This window comes from Nycticebus coucang, chromosome 4 (assembly GCF_027406575.1).
Source record: "Nycticebus coucang isolate mNycCou1 chromosome 4, mNycCou1.pri, whole genome shotgun sequence".
In the NCBI taxonomy this organism is placed as follows: Eukaryota; Metazoa; Chordata; class Mammalia; order Primates; family Lorisidae; genus Nycticebus; species Nycticebus coucang.
Window position 1 is genome coordinate 79231919 of NC_069783.1, and position 22688 is coordinate 79254606.

At 37.7% G+C, this 22688-nt stretch overlaps 1 protein-coding gene across 3 annotated transcripts in view; it reads left to right on the forward strand.

Moving 5' to 3' along the window:
• CTNNA2 (catenin alpha 2) overlaps positions 1-22688 on the forward strand; it is a 1130561-nt gene that overhangs the window by 1061774 nt on the left and 46099 nt on the right. For all 3 annotated transcript variants that reach the window (XM_053588738.1, XM_053588740.1, XM_053588739.1), the window contains exons 14-15: positions 6874-6987; positions 16465-16646. In XM_053588738.1, the coding sequence (XP_053444713.1) occupies positions 6874-6987; positions 16465-16646 (296 nt within the window). The remainder of the gene's footprint in view (positions 1-6873; positions 6988-16464; positions 16647-22688) is intronic.

A 22688-nucleotide genomic window follows, 5' to 3' on the forward strand; every position in this document is an offset into this window, starting at 1 on the left:
CTGCAGTGACAGGAATAGCCCAGAGGAGGGCTTCACCACAAAGGGTTTCTCTTGTGCTCTTTATTGATAGCCGCACTTCTGAAACATCCACCAACACCTTCACTTGAGAGTCCAAATACCATCTCCCGATCTTCTAAGGCAACTTGGTTTTTTATATGTTAAATGTTAATATTCCCTTCTTAATAATAACAGGATCAACTCAAAACTATGAGATCACGAAGTAAGTGGTATCACTTACTGAACTGAGCACATTGTATATATTTGAACACTCTCAACTGTTGTTTGAACTTGCCCATTTTATATCCATCAAATTCTGACCATCTTTTGAAGCCTGGCTCAAACATTTCCTCCCTATTTTTCTCCTTTGACAATAATGACCCTCTCCTTTAATCACCCGTAACAGTTTCTGCCTATGATAGTATTTGGTACACTATTTCCTTTTATGTCTCTTACCTCCTCTGGACTGTAAAGTGTTAGACAGCAAAGGCTGTCCCTCTTTCTTTTCCTTTCATGGTATTTTGTCTGACACAGAGCCTCACCCTGTGTGTAGGAGTAGGTGGGATGGGGGTGGAAGGAAGAGGGAAGACAGAAAGAGAGGGACCCAGAGAGATAGGAGGACAACAGAGGAAAAAGATCTTAGAATTGGAAGAAAAAGAAAGGAGGGATAATCAGCCTTTTAAGCCCATAACAAATTGGATCTTTTAACCCATTAAATACTAACTTGTGAAATAAGGTAATAGACCATGAGGGTTATGTTTTCAAAGCCATTGCCACTGAATCCCACTATAATCTTCAAGACTCCCTCTTTTGCCATTTTTCTGCTTTGTTAGCCTTCACATTTTTGTGACAACCGTTCATCTGGGAGGCTGAGGAAGTTTATAGCCATCAGTCATTTATTCATTCATGAGCTGTAAAAAACCATAATGTTAGATAAAAATGCCATAGCTTTGTCACATGAAGTGTCATTCCTCTATCTTGACATTTCGAGTGATTTGATTAAGGGATTTCACACCACTTAAAATTTAGGAAGACAGAAATGTACAGTATGTACAAATTGTTATTTTTAAAATCTTTCCCATTCAGCACCCAATGGCTTCATTTTGTGCTTAAATAATTTCTTGGGTTTTTTTTTGTCTATTAAAAAATCTATTATAACAAGTCAGAGAGATAGATAAGACAAGAAGAATTGTTCCTTTCCCAGCAAATTTGAGCCATCCCTCCTTTCCTCCCAAAGTGTTGGTTATACTTTGAGAAAGAAAGTCGTCTTTTTTCCCCAAAAAGAAATGCAGAAATGACTAAAGGGTCAAATTTTCCATCACCTTGCTTCTTGGCAATCAATACATATTTAATGGCAACTCTGGTATCTGAGTGCTCGAGGCCAGCTCCAGGCAACCCTCTGAAGTAGATAAAGCTTGCTCTTTCTGTATTCCAACCTCAGCTATTCTGGCCCTCCTTCTGTCTTGGAGCAAGTCTACTCTTCCCCACCTCTAGGAGACTATTTTTTCTTTATTTTTCATTGAGGCTTGTCCTCTGTGATCAGTCAGATACATAGGAGTTTTCTGATTATCCCCACAAGGTAGTTTCAAGAATGAATAAGCATATCTGGCAGACCAACATTATTTGTAGAAGTTATGTTCTATAAATTCACTGTGAACCCTAAATTAACAAATACTAAATTGTTGCTCCCAGGGGAAATGGAGGGTGAGGTTAGTTGAACTTCTGGTCACATTTTGATCAACTGATCAACACAAAACTTTGTTTAATGTGGGTTTGTGTTCAAAGGCACTTCATTCCATACATATTGTTGACTAATTAACATTGCCTTAGTGGCCAACGGTCCTAACTCATGCTTGAACGGAGCTTGTCTAACATGTGTTTCTCTATAAGACATATCACAGCCTTCTTGCACTTGGGAACACTAGATAACAGTTCAGCACTATATTTAGGGGTTGTTTTAAACAAATCACCAGGAAAAAAAGAAAAAAAATGTGGCAGCAAATAAGCCACAGAAACAGCTCTTGTTTACACTATGAAAACTTAAACCAGAGGGTAAAGCATTGTGCTGTTTGACCTTTGCTGGGAACATGCACGTTGGATGACTCAAATTTTGTGCACTCTAGCATGTCTGGAAATAACTACAAAAGCACCGTGAACAAGGATTTTTTAAAATTGCAAATAAATTTTAAGGAGTAGACAAATTCACAAATAAGGAATCTGCAAACAATGAGGATACAGTGTATATCCAGGATGCAAAGAGTTAAATTTTTATTATCGGAAATGAAAATAAGCAGGTGGGGTAGAAGGTGGTAATGTTTTGGTTTCAGGAGATTTGTATTCAACCAAACAGTAGGGGCTTCTCATAAGAATGACCCTGAGAGATCTACAGTGATACCTTGTATTTTGCAATCAGAATTCATTAATTTGGTTGTATATGATACTTTAGAAAGCAGGGAGAGGAAATAATAGGGCTGGGACGGGGTTCAGATGAAGGTACCAATCATATTTTGCAGTATATAATTCACAACCCATTTTGGCCCAAATTTCATGAACAAAAAAAATTTTAATTTTTAATTCAAAATTTTATTTGTTTACATTTAAATACTTTTTTGTATTATAAAGAAATTTTAGGATTTTTTAACCTATTGTGATCTAAGGAATTTTATCTAACAAATAATTAGAAAACCCAAGAACGGATACAAGTTACAAGAAATTTTACGTACTGGTAACAAATAATACTATTGGTGTATAATTTTCATTCTTATGTTTCCCCAAAAAATTGGGGCAAAAAGTATGCATTATACATGGCAAAACACAGTATATTGTTTAACTCCCATCTCCCAAAGTATGTACCAAGGTGTCCTACAGTATCAAGAAATATTTTAAAAAATCAAGAGAAACATGTAGACATCTCTTACATTCTGTGTGAAATATTAGCTGAAGATAGTTCACAGTTTAAGCATGAAGTTGGCACATATCTTTTGATATCATATATATGTGAAGTTGGGTTTGTGATGACCACTGTAATAAAAAAACAGCCTCAAAAGTCAGTGTGTGTCCATTTAGATTCCAAGATTTGATTTAGTAGTACAGTGTACAACAGATAGTAAGTTATTAGATCACAAAAATGGATTCAGTTAATTGGACTAAACTGCTAGATCAATAAAACCGTTAGGGTTTTTGTTTGCTAATTTTAGACTAGACGCACTATGAAAAGAATGGGACCATGAGGGCACTATGAAGCAGTAAAATTTGGAATCTATACCTTAACTATTTGGGGGTCCTAGCATGCTAATTACTTTTTCTGTGCTTCAGTTTCCTTGTCTATGAAGGTTGACAAACTTTGCCACAGGTATCATGAACTAGCATAGACCTGGGACTTGGTAGGTTCCTGAGAAATACTTCTTTTCCTCATCCTGCTGGGATAAAGTTTATTTATTTATTTATTTGCACTTTTTGGCTGGGGCTGGGTTTGAACCTGCCACCTCCAGTATATGGGGCTGGGGCCCTACGCCTTTGAGCCACAGGTGCCACCCATGAAGTTTATCTTTTCATCATCAATTAATGAAAGATAATTTATAAATATATCCATAATATACTGAAAACTGCAGTGTGTCATAGCCAGAAAAGATTGAAAAGACTTTAGAATCTACTTATTTACAAAATATATTTACTTATTACGGGTTGTTATTTTCCAGTGAATCAACATGGCCCCATAAGATCCCTGGTTTTGTTTTCTTAACTAATTAGAAATAATTCAGTATTATTTATTTTTAAACTGTAATTCATTCTTGCTCATTCATTCATCAAATATTTGCTAGAAGAATACCAGGTGCCCACATTGTTGAGCTGCCCTAAATAAAGAGGTAAGCAAAGTAGTCAAAAGTCCCCAATAAATATAATGCCACACATTGTGCCACGAGAAAGTTAAGGCAATTTAAATGGAGTAGAGTTCAGGGTGGATTTTATGCATGGATTTTATGAAGGATGGTCATTGACAGCGTAACATTTGAAAAAAAAAAAAACTTGAAGAAAGAACAGAAAACAAGCTCTAAAGTTATTTTTTGGAGAATGTTTCAGGCACGGGGAGTGGCAAGTGTGAGGGCCAGAGTTGGGAGTGGACCAGAGGGCTCAAGGGCCATGTCGAATGAGATGGAAGTCACTGGAGGGTTCTGAGCAGGAGAAGAGCGTGATCTAACTTAGAATTTACGGGGACCACCTGGCTAGGCTGGTGGAAATGCACCGTGTGTTGTGAGGGCAGAAGCCCCCAGAGTAACCCAGGCTAGAGATGCTGGGTCTGGTCACTCCTGACTCGGGGGATTTTTTATGTCTTTATTGGGGTTAGATCCCTAATTCTGTCTTCTAATCTGCAGCTCATTCCAGTGGTGTAGAACTGTGATTGAAGATCCTTCCTCATGAGTTACTCAGAGTCTCCTGCCAACCTATCTTGTCACCCTCCTTCTAGTAAAACTTTCATATGCATTTAACCTTTTCTCTAAAAGGCCCTTATTACATTTTACTCAGCTATCTAGGTTAAATGACTGTGAATCTTTCCACGTTTTCTCATTTTGCTTCTCTATCGAGGCTGTTGCAGAGGAAATTGAGCAGGAGTGAAAGGTGAATTTATCCTGTTTATGAGTGACATGAGGTGTGCCCCTGGATAGGTCACAAGATATTCTGGGACCTCTGTAATAGGAACACATTGATCTCATAGATTTTTAAAGGGGAGAGATTTTAGAGGCTAATACTTTTTTTTTTTTTTTTTTTTTTTTTTGAGACAGAGTCTTTCTCTGTTGCCCAGTCTTGAATGAAGTAAGTAGCATCATCATAGCTCACAGCAACTTCAAACTCCTGGGCTCAAGTATCCTCTTGCCTCAGCCTCCTGAGCAGGTGGAACTACAGGCATATGCCACTACACCTGGCTAATTTTTCTCATTTTTGCAGAAACAGCACCTTGCTCTTGCTCAGGCTGGTCTTGAACTTCTGGTCTCAAGTGATATTCCCACCTCAGTAGAGGCTATTTGTGCCATTTTACAGATAAAACCCACTTTCAGAACCCAACAGTTAAATAGTAGGGGAACCTAGAAATGCAGAGTAAACCCAAAGTGTTTTTTGTCTGTCGAAAGGTGGCCTTCTCTAAGTGTACATAGGCAGAACTGAGGCTTCCCCTTCAGTGTCTAGCCCCCAGTGCAGTGAGCCACATCTTTTGTTTATTCCTTTACCCTATAATACTACCTAATAGTACAAACCTAATTTCCCTGATCTCATTTATAGACGCTCCACAGATTTTTATGTCTCCTTTAATTTGTGGTGGTTCTTGACCAACTGAAAAGTAACACTCAAGCTTTTAAAAATGAGTAATTCGAAAAATAACAGCATGAATGGCAGAGACATTTACATGCAATTAGCAAACTGCACATGCACAAGACTATTTATACGGCTGGCTTGGATGGATTTGCTGCATGTTTAAGGCACCTAGAAATATTTTAAGCCCATCTATTTGCCTGGTGGTATTTGTGATGGTTAAAACCATGAGTTCTGAAACCCTTAACTTGTTGCCCATTTCCACCATTTCTTAGGTTTGACACCTTGGAAAACCTACTCGGAAAACATACTCAGCTCTAAGATTGTTCATACAGCTATAAAATAGGGATTACAATTACTTCACTAGGTCATTGTAAGGATCAGCACCTCTAGCTGAATGCCTGTCTCATTGTGGGTGGTAAACAATGACTGCTAACATTATGTTGCTGTTGTTATTAGGTGTTATGTTTTACTATTAAGCACAGTAATTATCGCTATCGTTTATGAATTTATTTTTACGGTTCACAGAGCATTTTACTATACATCTGGGCTTAGGAGTCCTGTGGGGCAGGCAGGGCAAATGGCAATTATAATCTCTATTTTATGCGTGAGGAGACAGAAACAGCAAAATAAAGTGACTTGCCAAAAGCATACAGTTTATGAGTGGCAGAGTTAGGCCTAAAACATCCCAGTCCCCTGGGTCCAGGTTATTATTTTTTCATTTTAAATTTTTTCTTTATTTTGGTTCTTGGGCCATTGTCAGTAGAATAAAAGCTCATCATTATTGGCCTTATGCTGCCAGATTGCGTTTTTCATTGACTCATCCACTAAATACACAGATCGCTGAAATATTTGGACATAGTACTATAGGTACTGTCACATTCTGCTTATTTCTGTTGAGTCTTTCTGTCCATCTTTCATTTTTCCTTTTCCCTTTCAAGAACTAATGATGAAAAGTGCTTGTAATCTTGTCATCTCATCTGTCAGCTTAATTTACCAACTTGCTATAATTGTTCCCCACTATACTCCAGCAGAGTGAGGAATGATCAGAGAATATTGTCTCTGTCCACAATAAAAATACAACCAGTTATTTGAACCAGGTTCTGCCTGCCCCAGCCTTGCTTTTGTTAACAAAATATGGGAACAAAAGCTCTTTCTTCTCTCATTCTTTTAATATTTCTATGAAGGAAAATTGAACATCTGTAGATGACTGAGTGAATGTTAATAAGGTTGATGGTTGAGAGAGAAGGAAAAACAAAGTGATACTCCAAAGCTTGGAAAATTACTAGGCATAACGTGATATTGGCATGAAGGACCCCATTTTATGCCTGTCTGATTAATCTCAAGGATTCATCAATAACCACACCTGATTAATTACACAGAGGTAGCCAAAGAAACCAGCAGAATAAAAATTCGCTCTTTTGGATGGGGAATGGACAACTGCATCATCAGTCCTGCTTGTGATCTGTTCTGTTCTCTTGGAAGACAGAGCACTAGCAAGTGGCCATGCAGAGGGTGGGGAGTAAAGATTAGCAACTTCAGATGTGCTGATTTCTCTCTTTTTATTTTTAGACCCCAGAGGAACTAGAGGATGATTCTGACTTTGAGCAGGAAGATTATGATGTGCGTAGCCGGACAAGTGTTCAGACCGAAGATGATCAGCTCATTGCCGGGCAAAGTGCACGGGTGAGTGGGCGTCTAGGACTTTGGTGTGCAGGGGTTGCGTTTCCCATAATGGTGTGAGGGAATTTCTGGATTGCAGAGACATGGGACACCAGGGATTCAGGGTTTAGAAATCTGCACTCTTTATTTGAGGTTGTTTATAGTAATTCACATTTTACACAGTGGAAATCACCACTAGCACTCCTGATTCTCCCTAACTTCTCTCTTTATCTAAGAATTAAATCATAGCAGCCACATCAAAGCAAACCATTATATGTATAATTGATTTTGTTAGGGCTGGGGTTATAAATAAATTATGCACAAGCGGTAATTTAGTAATTTTCATGTTTTGCATTAACACAGTCACCATTGTTCTGCTTGAAGTCTCCAAGCTTGCTGGCAACACAAGAGGCTATGACAAATGGGGAATCAGGGTGCTACTTTATCAATGCCTGGGCTATTGCTCCATATTCTGGACTCAGGTCTGTGATATTCAAAACCACATCTTGTGGAATTGGTTCAAGGCCATCAGGTAGAGAGAGAACCTTTGGTTTCCCTCTGATACCTACCTTTGCCAGAATAGTAACCTTGGATCTGTCTGCCATGTGATAGAAAAAGAAATTAGAAAGACATCCTAGAAATATGCCAGATTTAAGGAATGGAGCTGAAAGCAAAAGATAGAATACCAACTCTGGCTGATACTTGAGTATTCCATGATACTGTTCACCAACACAGTGATCCAAAGAGAATCCTGGAATTGGACCAAGACGATTAGTTTTATCACCCAAAGGTAGAAGTAGAATTATAGATGATCAAGGGAGGTGGTAGGAGATTAAAGCCAGAGGGATCATATTAAGATTATCCTGTTTTTTAAGGCTCTGTTTCTATGGAACAAAAACAAATTATAGTATAACTCAAAATTAGATATTCTAAGTTTCTATATTAAGTTTTACTTAAAGATAATAAATAAGAAGCAGGAAGTTGAGAAAGAGGTGGTTATTTATGTTGGGGATTGGAAAACCCCAGAAATTCATATTGCCTTAGGAATTATGAAAGAACAGCAGGAAAGAACCAATCAGAGCTTAAATTAAAGAATACTTGAAGGAAATACTGAGTAAAAAAAAAAAAAAGACTTTTGTGCCTAAAAACCAGTTTCACCTATGTGCTTTATGTCCTGACATTCTCACCTGGCAATCAAATGATGCAGAAGGATATAAATGGACATTCGCAGGAGAAAGGGAAATGGAAAATCAAGAACGTCAAGGACCCATCAGCTTTGATTTCAGACAGATTTGGTTTTGAATAGTTAAGAGCAGAGGGAAGACCATCCTCCAAGCTACATGTTGCTTGATTTCTCTGAGTTTCAAACACATCATCTATAAAGTGTGAATGATAGACTTACTTTATATCCTACTTTTGATATTTAGTTATTTAATACTTATACAATAATGCACACAATATTTGCCATACAGTATGTTCTCAGTGAAGATGGCTGTGGTAAGTATCCTTTAGAATAGAAATCCCTTCTGAGTAAGTGATGGTGACAGGAGAAAAGCACACAGAAGGACACGGAGCCCACTACTTCAAAAATTTCTTGCAGATGGTACTTAATCCCCACTAAAATGTTGAAAATTAGGAAGGCCAGGAAGCTGAGAATCTTTTAAGGCTGTGTTGGCATAACACCAAACTAATTAAACAAGTCAATTTACCTTCAGAATTAAGTAAAACCAACATTTGTATGTCACTGACAAAGGAGAAGTTTGAGCAATTCATTCAAGCATAAGCAATTTAAAGTCAACTTGATTGACTGTAACTCAGTATAGATACAGACAGACAGATCAAGACCTGTTGTACAAAGCTTATCTTGATTGATAATCACCATCTTGTCAAAATAGCACAATCAGCCCTCCTTTTAGCAGGGAAACAGAGACTCCCAGTGTACTAACCCTTTATTTCATGCATCGTACTTATGTTAGACACCAAGTCAGTGATGATGGTTCGAAATAAAACTCAGATGGCTCTCTTTGTCATTATCATCTTTGATTTCCTCACACTATTATTTTTTTGGAAGTTTATTCAGCATGAATTATGAACATGGTCCAAGATAGTAAGAACAAAGTACTTCTATAATCCAGCACTTGCTAATTTGTCTTTGAGGTCCATCATGTGGTCTGTGTGATTAACTTGCAGCAGACAGCATTACTTATTGAGTCAGCCTATTTTAGCTTGTAATTATATGATGACAAATCAGAGATAGAGAATTATGACTGTTAAGTTGGAAATAAGAGGGTGTAGTGAATTGCTCAGATGATAGATGGTTGAACTTTTGACCAGCAAAGTGTATTAAGTTGGTCAAAATTGTGAAAAAGGTGAACATTTTCTTTGACTGTGGCATTTGCTCTTCCCAGTAGCTACTCCTGCCCTGTTAATGGTATTATTTTGTGTTTTCGTTCAAAGAAATCTTTCTCTCTGAAGATTGTAAATTAATGAGAAAGGAGGGTAAAGTGGGAAGTAAGCCTTCAGAACCCACTCCCACAAGGTTCTCAACCGGGAATGTCCCTGACTGCCTCATGTCTGCAACATTTTGAGGTTAATAGAGAAGGGGAGAGAATGAAATTATATAAGGATGGTGGTGATCTGATAAAATAAAGAGGTGATCTTACCCTTTTATCTTAGATAGAACATCTTCCAAACTGTTTCTTTACAGGTTGACATAATTAAAATTGCTCAATGACAACCCTTGGGCACTATATTATTTGGAGTGACATAGACCTGATTTTAAATATGGGTTTAGGGAAGGGGTATGACTTTATAGCAACTTTCTTAACCTCTCCATGCCTCATCTACTTGTATCTTTAAGAGTGATGCACAACATTCTTCCCCCTAGTATCAGGAGGACTGCATGATAAAAGGATTTCTCATAACTATCAATGAGTTGGTGAGCTTGCAGCCTGAGCTAATTATGGGTTAGAAGGATGGCCAGATAGTTTCACCTGAAAGAAGCTGGATTATTCAGGCAAGCATGAGAAGATTTTTACTTGAATTCATGGGATAATCACTTCAATTTTCCCATTCACGTCACAGCCTGAGACTGATAAGTATCAAAGTACCCACCCTTCTTCACTACTTATATTTATTACCCTATTTTTAAATCAAGTGTGTAGAAACAGGTACATGGAGTTTTAGCCCCTTAAATCATTGTTTATAAATGGTCTTATACTTGAAAGCTTAATGTTAGACTCTTGCTGTATGCATAAGAAATGATCTCTTGTCAGTTTGGAAGCTGGTTCAATATATAAATCTATAAATATAATTTAGCACATAAACAAAAAACAAAGACCATATCAAGCATCCCTTCATGATCAGAACACTTAAGAAAATTTGTATAGAAGGGACATTTCTTTTTTTTTTTTTTTTTTTTTGGCCGGGGCTGGGTTTGAACCTACCACCTCCGGCATATGGGACCGGCGCCCTACTCCTTAAGCCACAGGCGCCACCCAGAAGGGACATTTCTTAAACGATAGAGGCCATCTACAGCAAACACACAACCAATATTGTATTAAATGGAATTAAATTGAAATCATTTCCACTCAGATCACGAACCAGACAAGGCTGCCCATTGTCTCCACTGCTCTTTAACATCACAATGGAAGTTTTAGCCATCGCAATTAGAAAAGAAAAGGCGATCAAAGGTATCCATATAGGGTCAGAAGAGATCAAACTTTCACTCTTTGCAGATGACATGATTGTATATCTGGAAAACACCAGGGATTCTACTATAAAACTCTTAGAAATGATCAAGGAATACAGCAGCATCTCAGGTTACAAAATCAACATTCATAAATCTGTAGCCTTTATATATACAAACAATAGTCAAGCTGAAAAAGCAGTTAAGGACTCTATTCCATTCACAGTAGTGCCAAAGAAGATGAAATATTTGGGAGTTTCTCTAACAAAGGATGTGAAAGATCTCTATAAAGAAAACCATGAAACTCTAAGAAAAGAAATAGCTGAAAATGTTAACAAATGTAAAAATATACCATGCTCATGGCTGGGAAGAATCAACATTGTTAAAATGTCCATATTACCCAAAGCAATATACAATTTTAATGCAATCCCTATTAAACCTCCATATACTTTAAAAGTCATTTTTTTGGCTGAGTGCTGTGGCTTATGCCTGTAATTCTAGAACTCGGGTGGATTGGATTGCTTGAGCTCAGGAATTGGAGACCAGCCTGAGCTAGAGCAAGATATCATCTCTACATAATAAATAAATAAATAAATAAATAAAAGTAGCTGGGCATTGTGGTGGGTGCCAGTACTCCCAGGTACTTGAGAGGCAGAGGCAAGTGGATCTCTAGGCCAGGCATGGTAGCTCTTACCTGTGATCCCAGCACTCTGGGAGGCTGAGGAAAGTGGATTGCCTGAGCTCACAGGTTCCAGACTAGCCTGGTCCAGAGCAAGACTTCGGCTCTAAAAGGAAAAATAGCTGGGCATTATGGCAGGCGCCTGTAGTTCCAGCTACTTGGGAGGCTGAGGCAAGAGAATCACTTATGCTCAAGAGTTTGAGGCTGCTGTGAGCAATAACGTCATGGTACTCTACCCAGGGCAACAGAGTGATACTGTCACAAAAACATAAGTTATTTTTCTCCTGGAGACTGGGAAAATAATATCAAAAGTTCCTTGAAATATTTAGATTAAAGAAAAGATGTTGGGCTTATATGAATGTGTATGTATATATATATATATATATATATATATATATATATTTATTTATTTATTTATTTTTTGAGACAGAGTCTTACTACGTTGCCCTTGGTAGAGGGCCATGGCATCACAGCTCACAGCAACCTCAAACTCTTGGGCTTAAGTGATTCTCTTGCCTCAGCCTCCCACAATATATACTTCTTAATAGGTAGAGATTACAACATTGATCCCCCTAAATAGTTGGAAATAGTTGGTTGTTCAGAGTAAAAATTAGAAAGGACTTTGGGATAGAGAAAGGGATCCTTGTAGATACCACTAATTTAGGACCTCAGAAAAGCAAGATCAATAATGGGTAGCTATACTCAGCTACTGTGAAAAGAAGCTGCAGAAAATCTCAGACTGCCCCAGGTGGTCACAACACACAACCTGAAGAGCTGATTCGTTTTCTTTCTTCTTGGCCATGAAAATAATTTGCCTTACGTTCCCTTAGTTTGAGGCAATGGACAGTTGCATGTTATGTGTTTTGTATTAGGTTTGATTTCCATGTTGCTGGCCTCAGTTTTTGTTATTTTTTTTCTGGCTAGAATGCCTTTAATGTGTTAACATTTCAAACTGCTGAGTTACATTGATAAGACCTAATTAAAACTCATGTGTTGAATTTTAATTTGATTAACTTGCAAATTTCGCAGTTTGTGATCTACTGTTTATAGATAACCTTTTTTTAAATTCCACTTTCAGAAAAGGTCAATTATGAATTTTTAAAAGCAAGAGCATTTTACGAGTATTTTGGAAAAGGCTTCAGCTCATGGATAGCTACATAAGCAGCCCTGGCACCCACGTCACACACCATTAAGTATATTATGCAGGTCAACCATCCCTATTTTTTTTCTTTTTGCAAATCTACTTTGAAAGGGTCAGTTTTTCTTCAGAATTGTGTCCTTAGAACATGTTTATAGGTTCTGGCAGTTTCTTTTGTATTGCATTAATGCAGTGAGTGTGAAAAATGTTTGAGCAGTCAAAACATGTTTATTGAGCTTCTATTCTGTGCAGGATATGGAGGCCTCAGCCCTAAGGCAGCACATAGGGAAGTCAAAGGTAGGACATTAGTAGGAATTAATTAAAAAGCAAAGCAAAGCAGTTAATATTCAAGTGCTAAATTGTATAATGGAAACTCAAGGGCTATGGTTGACAGAACTGTACACCCTTCAATGCGCAAATAGCATTTTGGGGACGATGAAGTGTATATTGATTTCCATCTGGGGATTGAACGTAGAGCCTAGAAGTCTGCTGAGAGTTCACAGACTCTGACAGAGAAGCATCTAGTGAATACTTTAAATGATGCTGGTTTAGGACCTGTGAAGTCTAAATAAAACATGATTAGCTCTTTTGTATAAGAAGGACAATGAATCTAGGACAGCATTAGGTCACCAGACAGTGATGCTTTAGGGGAAAAAAAAGTTCATATTTAATTTCTGCAATTCAACCCTATCTCGAATACAATGGACTAGCTGCCTTGTTATAAAATTAATACAATATTAAAAATGTGAGTTTATAATAAGCTTTTGTGTATTAAGCACCTTTTTAAATACAGTTTTTTTTTTGTTTTTTTTTTTTCTTTTTTTGTGGGTTTTGGCTGGGGCTGGGTTTGAACCTGCCACCTTCGGCATATGGGACCGGCGCCCTACCACTTTGAGCCACAGGCGCCGCCCTAAATACAGTTTTTGAAAGTACTTTAAAAGTCTTTTTCAACAAATACTATAAATGTTTTAACTATAGTATTCATAAAAGTCTGACTTTTAAAATTGGGATCTTAATTTATACATACTCTTGTGCATCTAAACATGCATACACATACAGGTACAGACTGTATAAAATCACACACATGCACACTTGGAAGTTGGTAGATGTGGCTATCTGTTAGTAAAAGCGTCCGGGGCAGCCACTAGTCCAAGGACAATTTTATGCAAATCAGACAAAGCTACCCTTTCTCTGGGCACTGCCCAACACCAGGATGCACAGCCCAGTGACCAGTGCTTGTGTTTTCAGGACTATCATCCTGCTTGGTTAAGGGTCAGTGTGCGATGAGTGAGGTGTGTGGCCATGCATGACGGTCCAGTTGTACACAATGGTTAAGAAAGATGTTAACTCACCTGAGTTTCCCTCTTATTCATACAGCCTGTTAGTTGTACAGTATTAGGAATTGAATCAATTTCTCTGGGCCTGGATTATCATTATTAAAAGAAGAAAATAATAGAATTAAGATGATTAAATAATTTGATATGCACAAACCTCAGCACGGTGCCTGGCATTTGTGGTTATGTGGACACAAGGAACATAATGATCATCTCATTATAGATAGTCACATAGACTTGGAGCTCATCCCTTCCCTTCATGGCAGCGATTACACCGGAGGTACCTGGAAAGGAAAACTAATGTCGGGGTGATGGTAACATTATGTTAACAATAATTCTATACACACTTACTTTCATTTTGTTTGGACAAAGCACACATTTATTATATTACTGCCCACCATCATCTTTTGACATATTTACTGTTCCTATATTATGTCTGAGGATATCAAAGATCCGTTCCACATAGCAGTGAGGTTTTTACCCAAGTTCATTACAGAGTCCCAGGGAGTCCAGGTTTTCTGAGCTTATGTCCACTGACATTTCTAATAGAAATCTTCCCTCCAGTGATTCACTCACATTGGAAGGAACTTTACAATTTAAGAAGCAGTTTTCATCTGTTATTTTACTTGGTCATTACAAATAAAACCCTCTAGATTACCCAAATTAGGCTCTCTTGGTGTGCATTCTAGAGAACACGCACTTCCCAGTACCAGAGGGATGGACAAGCTGAGGTCCCTATCTTTGAAACGATGTGTTTACACATTGTTTTGGGGGGATGTAATGAGGTGATGTCAAACATTTCACCGAGGCTCTGTGATGGAAATGGTGCTTAATGATATAGTTGATTCTCATTATTTATGGTCGTTATGTTCTTAGAAAGTCACCATGAACATTTAATCAGAGAATATTTAATCATTGCTTCTAGGAGAAATACAGGATTGGGTTCCTGAGGACTGCTAGTCACAGTGTTTTCTTTAACTGATTAAGACGTACCCATGTTTAATGGGTGTTTCTGTTGGGCCATCTTATATTTTTGAGTTGTTAACATTGAGCTCATGAGAGAGAGGAGGAGGAAAGGGGTGGGGGAAAGGTAGAGCAGAGAGAGGGAAGGTGGGAGGGGAGTGGGGTCTCAGTGTGTGATACACCTTTTGGGGGCAAGGCATAATTGTAAGAAGGACTATACATAACAAATGCAATCAGTGTAACCTGGTTTCTTGTACCCTCAAAGAATACCCAACAATCAAAACAAACAAACAAAAACATTGAGCTTATGGCTAATAGCATGACAGCTTTGCCTGATGGAAGCACATCTAACATGTAGGTGTGTTCTCTGTATAAGACATATCCCGGCCTTTTTGTATCTAGGGACACTAGGCAGTATTTCAGCACTACACTTGGAGACATTTTAAAATAAAATGACCAACAAAAAGCCCCAAAGTGGGCATCTCCTTTGGCTTAGTGAGTAGGGCGCTGGCCTCATATACCAAGGATGGCTGGTTCAAACCCATCCCCAGACAAACTGCAACAAAAAAATAGCCAGGCGCTGTGGCAGGTGCCTATAGTCCCAGCTATTCAGGAGGCTGAGGCAAGAGAATTGTCTAAGCCCAGGAGTTGGAGGTTGCTGTGAGCTGTGATGCCACAACACTTTATAGAGGATGACAGAGTGAAACTCTCTCTCAAAAAAAGCTCCAAAGTACAAGAAATGTGGCACTGAATAGATCACAAAAGGGACATGTGTTCACAGTATGAAAGTGAACAAAGAAGTCAGACCATTGCCTTGTCCAGCCTCATCTGAGGATAAGCTTGTCAGTGACTCAAACTTTTTACTGCTCTACAACTGATTGCAAAAATGCCTTAAGTATTGGGTTTGGGGGTACAAGTATATATTAGTGAGTAGGAAAATTGACAAATTATTCATGGATTCAGAATCTAAGAATAATAAGACTACAGTTGTTTCTGCATTCCCACACCTGAAAATCAACCTTTGCTTCCTAATCTCATACTTGATCCCATTACAACTTCTGCGTCTACTCTGTCCTTCTCTATAAGGAGCTAAGGCCACCCCAGTATTTCCACAAAGGAATTGGAGGAGGGCTGTATAGATGTGCCATGCCTGAGAGCCCCTTGGCCCGGGACTTTTGTTGGACATTAGTGTGCATGCCTTCCTTACATTCATACAGTCTGCCCAGCCCGGCCCACTTGGATACTCAGATGTTGTTTAAAATTCCTCTTCTTTCCAGCAACAGAAGGCCTTTTTTCTTTTTTCTCCTCTTTGAACAGATTTCAGTGTTGAAAGAGGTGCATTCTTTCATCTGGTAAAAGTTTCCTGAGACCAAATATAAAAATTGTCAAGAATAGATTCTTTTGAACAAACATATGCCATCAAAGCGACAGAGAAGTGCTGTTACTGTCAGAGCGCACATACCTTTGGATTTCTCTGTATTTTTCATATTTGGGAGTGGGAACAGGACTTGGGGGAGCTCATCAGCCTGTGCTCTTGGCCTCCCTGCGATGGAGAGGACGTACTTTCCAGAATGGCAGGGCGCCTCCTAAGCCTCGTCAGGGCTGGCCTCTGCCGCCCACAGAAGGCAGAGTCCACGCATTTGCACGGTCTGTACTTCCTTTGTCACCATTAGTCACGCTTTTTCTGTAATCCACACAGGCCATCATGGCACAACTACCGCAGGAGGAGAAGGCAAAAATAGCTGAGCAGGTGGAGATATTCCACCAAGAGAAAAGCAAGCTGGATGCTGAAGTGGCCAAGTGGGACGACAGCGGCAATGACATCATTGTGCTGGCCAAGCAGATGTGTATGATCATGATGGAAATGACAGACTTCACGAGGTGAGGCCCAGAGCCAGGGACAGGATGATTTTTCTCATTAAACCCAGAAGCGTAGCAGTGTGTGTTAGCATCTGAAAGCCTGATGAAAAGTTAAAATACATCAAATTAAGGTGGTGTGTTATAAATGTACATGTGTACGTCAAAATGATCTGGACTTCATTCCTAGCAGATATTTTGGGTCAAGGAGAATAGATTCATTTTTGTAATTGTTATTGTTTTAATTGTCCTCTGTCATAAAACCAGACCCCGGGGGATGGGTGACTCATCTTTGGTCTTTGCTATTTTGCAATGTGTTTAAATAGCTTTCTGAAGATAAAGTGAATGATTTGCTTATATCCCTTTGGAAAAAAATATATATATATTTGTGTACGTGCATCTATACATATAGTATGTTGCAATATGAGTTTGAGATCTAACATTAATTTCAGCTCACATTTTACTCTTATGAATGAAGAATAAGGTACAGTAAAATTCCATAGTTTTGACAGATAAATTAAAATTTTTACAAGTTTTATGTTCTTTAGCTTTGATCTAGTACTTAAAATAAATCAAGAGACCAGTCAGAATTTTGTCAGCCTTTTCCTCAACAGGAGTCATTGTTCTTTCTGCATTTTGGTTTCATCTGTAACAGAAGGTGACAACTCTGTCTTTCCTGTCATGCAAAGATCAAACCAGAAGAGAGCACAGCTCAGTGTGAACATCCCTAAATTTTGTGTCATAATATCAGGTGATATGGGCAAGTCTCTTATTATCTTGGTCTATTTGTTTGCAAAATGCTGAAATAATACTAGTCTTATCTAATTAACAGGAGATTTTTAAAATCCAAAAAGGCACTGCAAGAATGAATTATGCTGTCATAGAAATGTAAGCTATCAAGTCACTGTAGTTTTGTTTTTTTCTAGAAAACACAGACACACATAAACAAAGATGTTTTAATGATTCAGGATAGTAGTTGTTACTGAAACTGTAATATTTATAGGAATGTCACAATATCACTTTAATGGGTGACAAATTCTTTAATGGTTACTTAATGCTGCTAATAAGAAAAGCCTATTGATTCTAGCTTATAATATAGAACATCTCTGAGTCATCTCCCTTGTCTCAGGCTAATATGTACTGATGACATTGCTTAGCTCTTTTTCCAAATATTTTTAAATTGTTTTTTACTTCAGTGGAATGACTTTAGTGTTATGAGGGAGACCTTTGAGGCTTTTAAATGTCATTGTTTTCATTAGAAGTTCAAATTTGTTGATTTGTTTAGCCTTCGTGGACTTCCCACATTGCTTCTCAGGGCCTGTAATGACTTAATCTGCTTACTTTCAACATTTTACCAATACTTTATCTAAGGGACATTATGCATTCCATTAATAACATCACTGGAACAGATAATCTTATTAGTTTTAAGTGAATGATGAAACTAGTCATGTTGCTAGTTTGGATCAGAAGCACATTTCATAATTCCCTAGATTGCTGTATCTCTGGTCCAGGAAAAGAGATGTATTTGAAGGATCTCGTTTGATGATCTTAAATAAGACACACTTTCTGTAAGTCAAACTATAGTTTGAAAAGTGAAAATTTTAAAACTCACATTTGCTAAGTAATACAATTATTTTATGTTGATTCGGATAATGAAATGCTAGGATGCTACTGGTTTTAATTTCTCCCACCACCTGATTGAGTAGTTTTGTGCCCCTTTGTTGAGGGCGAAGGAAGAAGTGCAGTGATTAATGACTGGAGAACCAGAGGAGGATGTGCATTGGAAATGCGACCCAGGAAGCCAGAGCTTCACTGCTGCCTCCATCTGCAGAGCCTGTTCCGTTGCAGAGAGACAGTGGACTGGTGCCTTCCGCCTGTGGCTTCTCAGCTACATTCACTACATTCAACCTTATCCATATATTACCCTTACACATTTCACTTCAAAGAGGAATAATGTGACTCTAAACATTCCTATGTACTATCTTCTCTTATTTAAAGGAAAAGATATAACTGATTAGGAATTGAAATTTGGATGCTCTTCGAATTTGTATGTTTAAAGGGTATGTGGGTGCAAAAAATACCCTTGCAATTTATTATGCCGGGTTTACTATTTTAAATTGCACACGGACTTTATGGACACCCTGTATGTGTAAAGGGTATGTGGATGCAAAAAGTAACCTGACATTTATTATCTTGTTGTTTTGTTCTTATCATTAGCTAATTCACTAATTTGATTCAGTAATCTCAATGATAGCCACTCCATTATTATTAAAATTGAAGAGGTTCTGCCTCATTATTCGTGTAATAACTTCTTCATGGAGGATAAAACTGATCATGCCTCATATCTTTTTTCTGATCAGTTCTTGACTCCCGTCTCATGGGCAGTGGCAAAAGGACCATGCTGCATGGGGTACAGTTTTGCTTTTCATGCCATTTTTCAAAAAGAGCACGTGTCAGTCTTGTGCCCTAATAACAAAAGGTGTACAGAGGGCAACAGCTCTGGTTTAATTGTATAGCAAGAGCAAAGCTGGCTCTGGAAATCAGCCTTAAGTTTGATCTTTTGAAAGGAACAGAATTGAGACCCAAAGGGGGGAAAAATCTTTAGGGATACAATCAATGGTAAAATCCTGAGCACTCTCCTCAAAAATCATGTAATCACCTAATACTTCCGAAACTTTGCTCCTGCCTTAGTTCCGATGCTCAGGACCTGAGCTCAGGTTGCTCCTGAATGGTTTTTCAATTCCAGTTTTCTCCTCTTATCATCCACGCCACATCTGGACAGTAAAGGGCAACCATCCAGTTTCCTTTGCACCAAAGCATTTATTAACTCCTCTTTTTTACAAAATAAAAAGTTAGTGTTTGCTCTTCAAGGCCTACCTTTTTTTGACCCTTAGGCTTCGGTCTCTATTTTTTACATACTCAAAATTTGATCTCCAGGCAAATTGTACTTCAATTGGCCTTCCCTGGAGTAATTTAACTCATGCTTGCCACCCACCTGGCTCCTTAGAATTCACCAGATCCATTCACTTGTTCTGCTCTGCCATCTTCATACTGACATAAACTTCTGCTGATTGGTGAAATTTCCTAATGGTGTATTTTGTAGGGCCCCTAGTTCTGAAAAGAGCGTTCTATGGTCCTGTACATTTGCAAATCCCCTTCTAACATGCTTAATTTTCTAAATGGGGAGATATACATTTGATATTAACAAGGTGGAGGTATCGAGAAGTCCACAGAAAAGAAACCTTTTTAACTTGGATTAACTCAGCATGAATTTTGAGTAGTGAGTACATTAACTGAGAATGTACTGACACGTTGATTTTTTACATTGATAACTTATTACCTTTTCACAAAATACATGTGACTTCATTGGCAAATGGTAGATAGCTGTGATGTAGTAACAAGTTTTCCTTTCTATTTTGGAGTTTCCACTTCCTGGGAAAGATTCCAAATATTGACTGCTGTATAGGGATCACCCATGACCAGAAGGAAAAAAGGTACAAGAATCTAGAAGTAGAGAAAAATTCTACTGTTCCATGGTCTTTCCAAGGAAATCGAAACCACAATTCAGATATGATGACCCCCATAATTAAGGACACAAGAATCCCCAAAGCACTTTTTAAAACTTTCAGAATAAATTGGTCTAAGGTAGGAAAACATGAAGGGTGAAAAACATAAGAAGTTCGTTTGAAGCCTGTGAGCCACAGCCAGGGGGGCCAGTCTCCTTGTCCATGCTGCACCCCACCGAGAGGAAGACTCAGATTCTGGGTTTTCTGATGCCTTCATGGGCTTGATTTTTTTCTTTTGTTGTTGTTTTCGCTATTTCTTATTTCAGTGCCCACTCACATCATCCAGATCACTACAGCTTATTTTAACTTGTGCTGTCCAAAATAGTAGCCACTAGCCATATGTGGCTATTTAAATCATCTTTTATTGTGGTATAGATCATAAAGTTTACTGTTTCAATCATTTTGTTAAGTGAATGATTTATGGCATTTAGTACAGTCACATTGTCATGTTACCATCCCCACCATCCATTTTCAGTTTAAAAGGTGCATTAAGACACACCTCTTGGGGATGGGACATAATCATAAAAAAGACTTTACCTAACAAATGCAATCACTGTAACTTGGTTCTTTGTACCCTGAATGAATCCCCCCAAATAAATAAATAATAAAATGTGCATTGGGAAATCTTGTGCCCTTAATGTTGGGAACCATCGTCTCTGGATTGTGTTTTTAGTTTCCTTAGAAAGAGCAAAAAGCTGTTTTCATCTTCCTTGGAGGACATTCTGTACCCACTGAACCCTAAGTTCCCATTACTTTCTTTCCACAGCCTCTGGTAACCACTATCTACTTCTTTGTCCATGAATTTGACTATGCGAGGTGTATCATTTTATTTGAATCAGTCCTTTTTTGACTGGCTTATTCCACTTAGCATAATGTCTTCAAGGTTCATCTGTGTTATAACATATACTAGGATATTTTTCCTTGTCGTATAATACTCCATTGTATGCCTGTGCCACATTTTGTTTGTTCATTCATTTATTCATGGGCATTTGAATTGCTTCAAGTTTGGCTCAGCTCTTGTGAATAATGTCGTACCATACATGGATGTGTAAATGTCTATTCCAGTTCTTCTTTCATTTCATTGGGAAATATATTCAGAAATGGAATTGCAGGATTATATGGTAATTCTATTTTTAAATTTTTTGAGGACTCACCATATGTTTTTTATAGCAGCTGTAACATTTTACATTCCCACCAGCAATACACAAGTGTTCCAGTTACTCTGTGCCAACACTTGTTATTTTCTGGGGTTTTTTTTGATAGCAGCCATTCAAATGGGTGAGAAGTAGTATTTCATTCATGGTGGTTTGGATTTGCATTTCCTTAATGATTAGTGGTGTTAAACATCATGCCCTGTGTTTGCTGGCCATTGTACATATCTTCTTTGGACAAATATCTATTCAAGTCCTTTACACATTTTTTAAACAGGTTGTTTGCTTTTTTATTATTGAGTCATAGGAGTCCTTTATATATTCTGAATATTAATCCTTTATCAGATAACCTGATTTACAAGTAATTATTCTATTTCATGGATTTCCTTTCTTTGATACACAAAAGTTTAATTTAGAAGTCCAACTTATGAATTTTTTTCTTTTATGGGCTATACTTTTGATGTCATATTCAAGAAATCATTGCCAAATCCAATGTCATGAAGCTTTTCCCTGTGTTTTATTTTAAGGGTTTCATAGTTTTGCTCTTATGTGTGGATCTTTGATCCATTTTGAATTAATCTTTATATGCAAGGTAACAGAATAGTCATGCTTCATTTTTTACATGTAAATATCCAGTTTTCCCAGCACCATTTATTGAAAACTGTTCTTTTCTCATTGCATGGTCTTAGCATCCTTGTGGAAAATCATTCTATGTGAGGATGTACTTCTCTGTGAGGACCTTCTATGTGAGGATGTCCTTCTAAACTTTATCCTATGTCATCACTCTCATCTTTCGTCTTTACTACACTGTTTCAATTACTCTAGCTTTCTAACAAGTTTTAAAATCAGGAAATGTGAGGCTTCCAATTTTGTTGTTTTTCAAGATATTTTGGTTATTTGGGTTGCCTTGAAATTCCATGAGAATTCTAGAATAGATTTTTTTATTTTGGCAGAAAATGTCATTGGGGTTTGGTAGGGATTGCAATTAACGTATAGATCTCTAAGACGATATTGACATCTTAATATTAAATCTTCCAATCCATGTACAAGATAGCTTTCCATTTATTTGTGTTATCTTTAATTTCTTTCAGCAATATGTTGTTGTTTTAGCAAAGAAATCCACTTTCTAGGTTAAATTTATTCCTGAAAATTTTATTTTTTTGATATTATTGTAAACGAAGTTGTTTCCTTAATTTCCTTTTTAGGATTGTTTATTATTCTTGTTTCAAAATACCACTGGTTTTTGCATTTTGATTTTGTATCCTGTAACTTTCCTAAATTAATTAATCAGTTATAACAGGTACTTTTTATTAATCTTTAGAGTTTTTTCATATGAGATTGTGTCATCT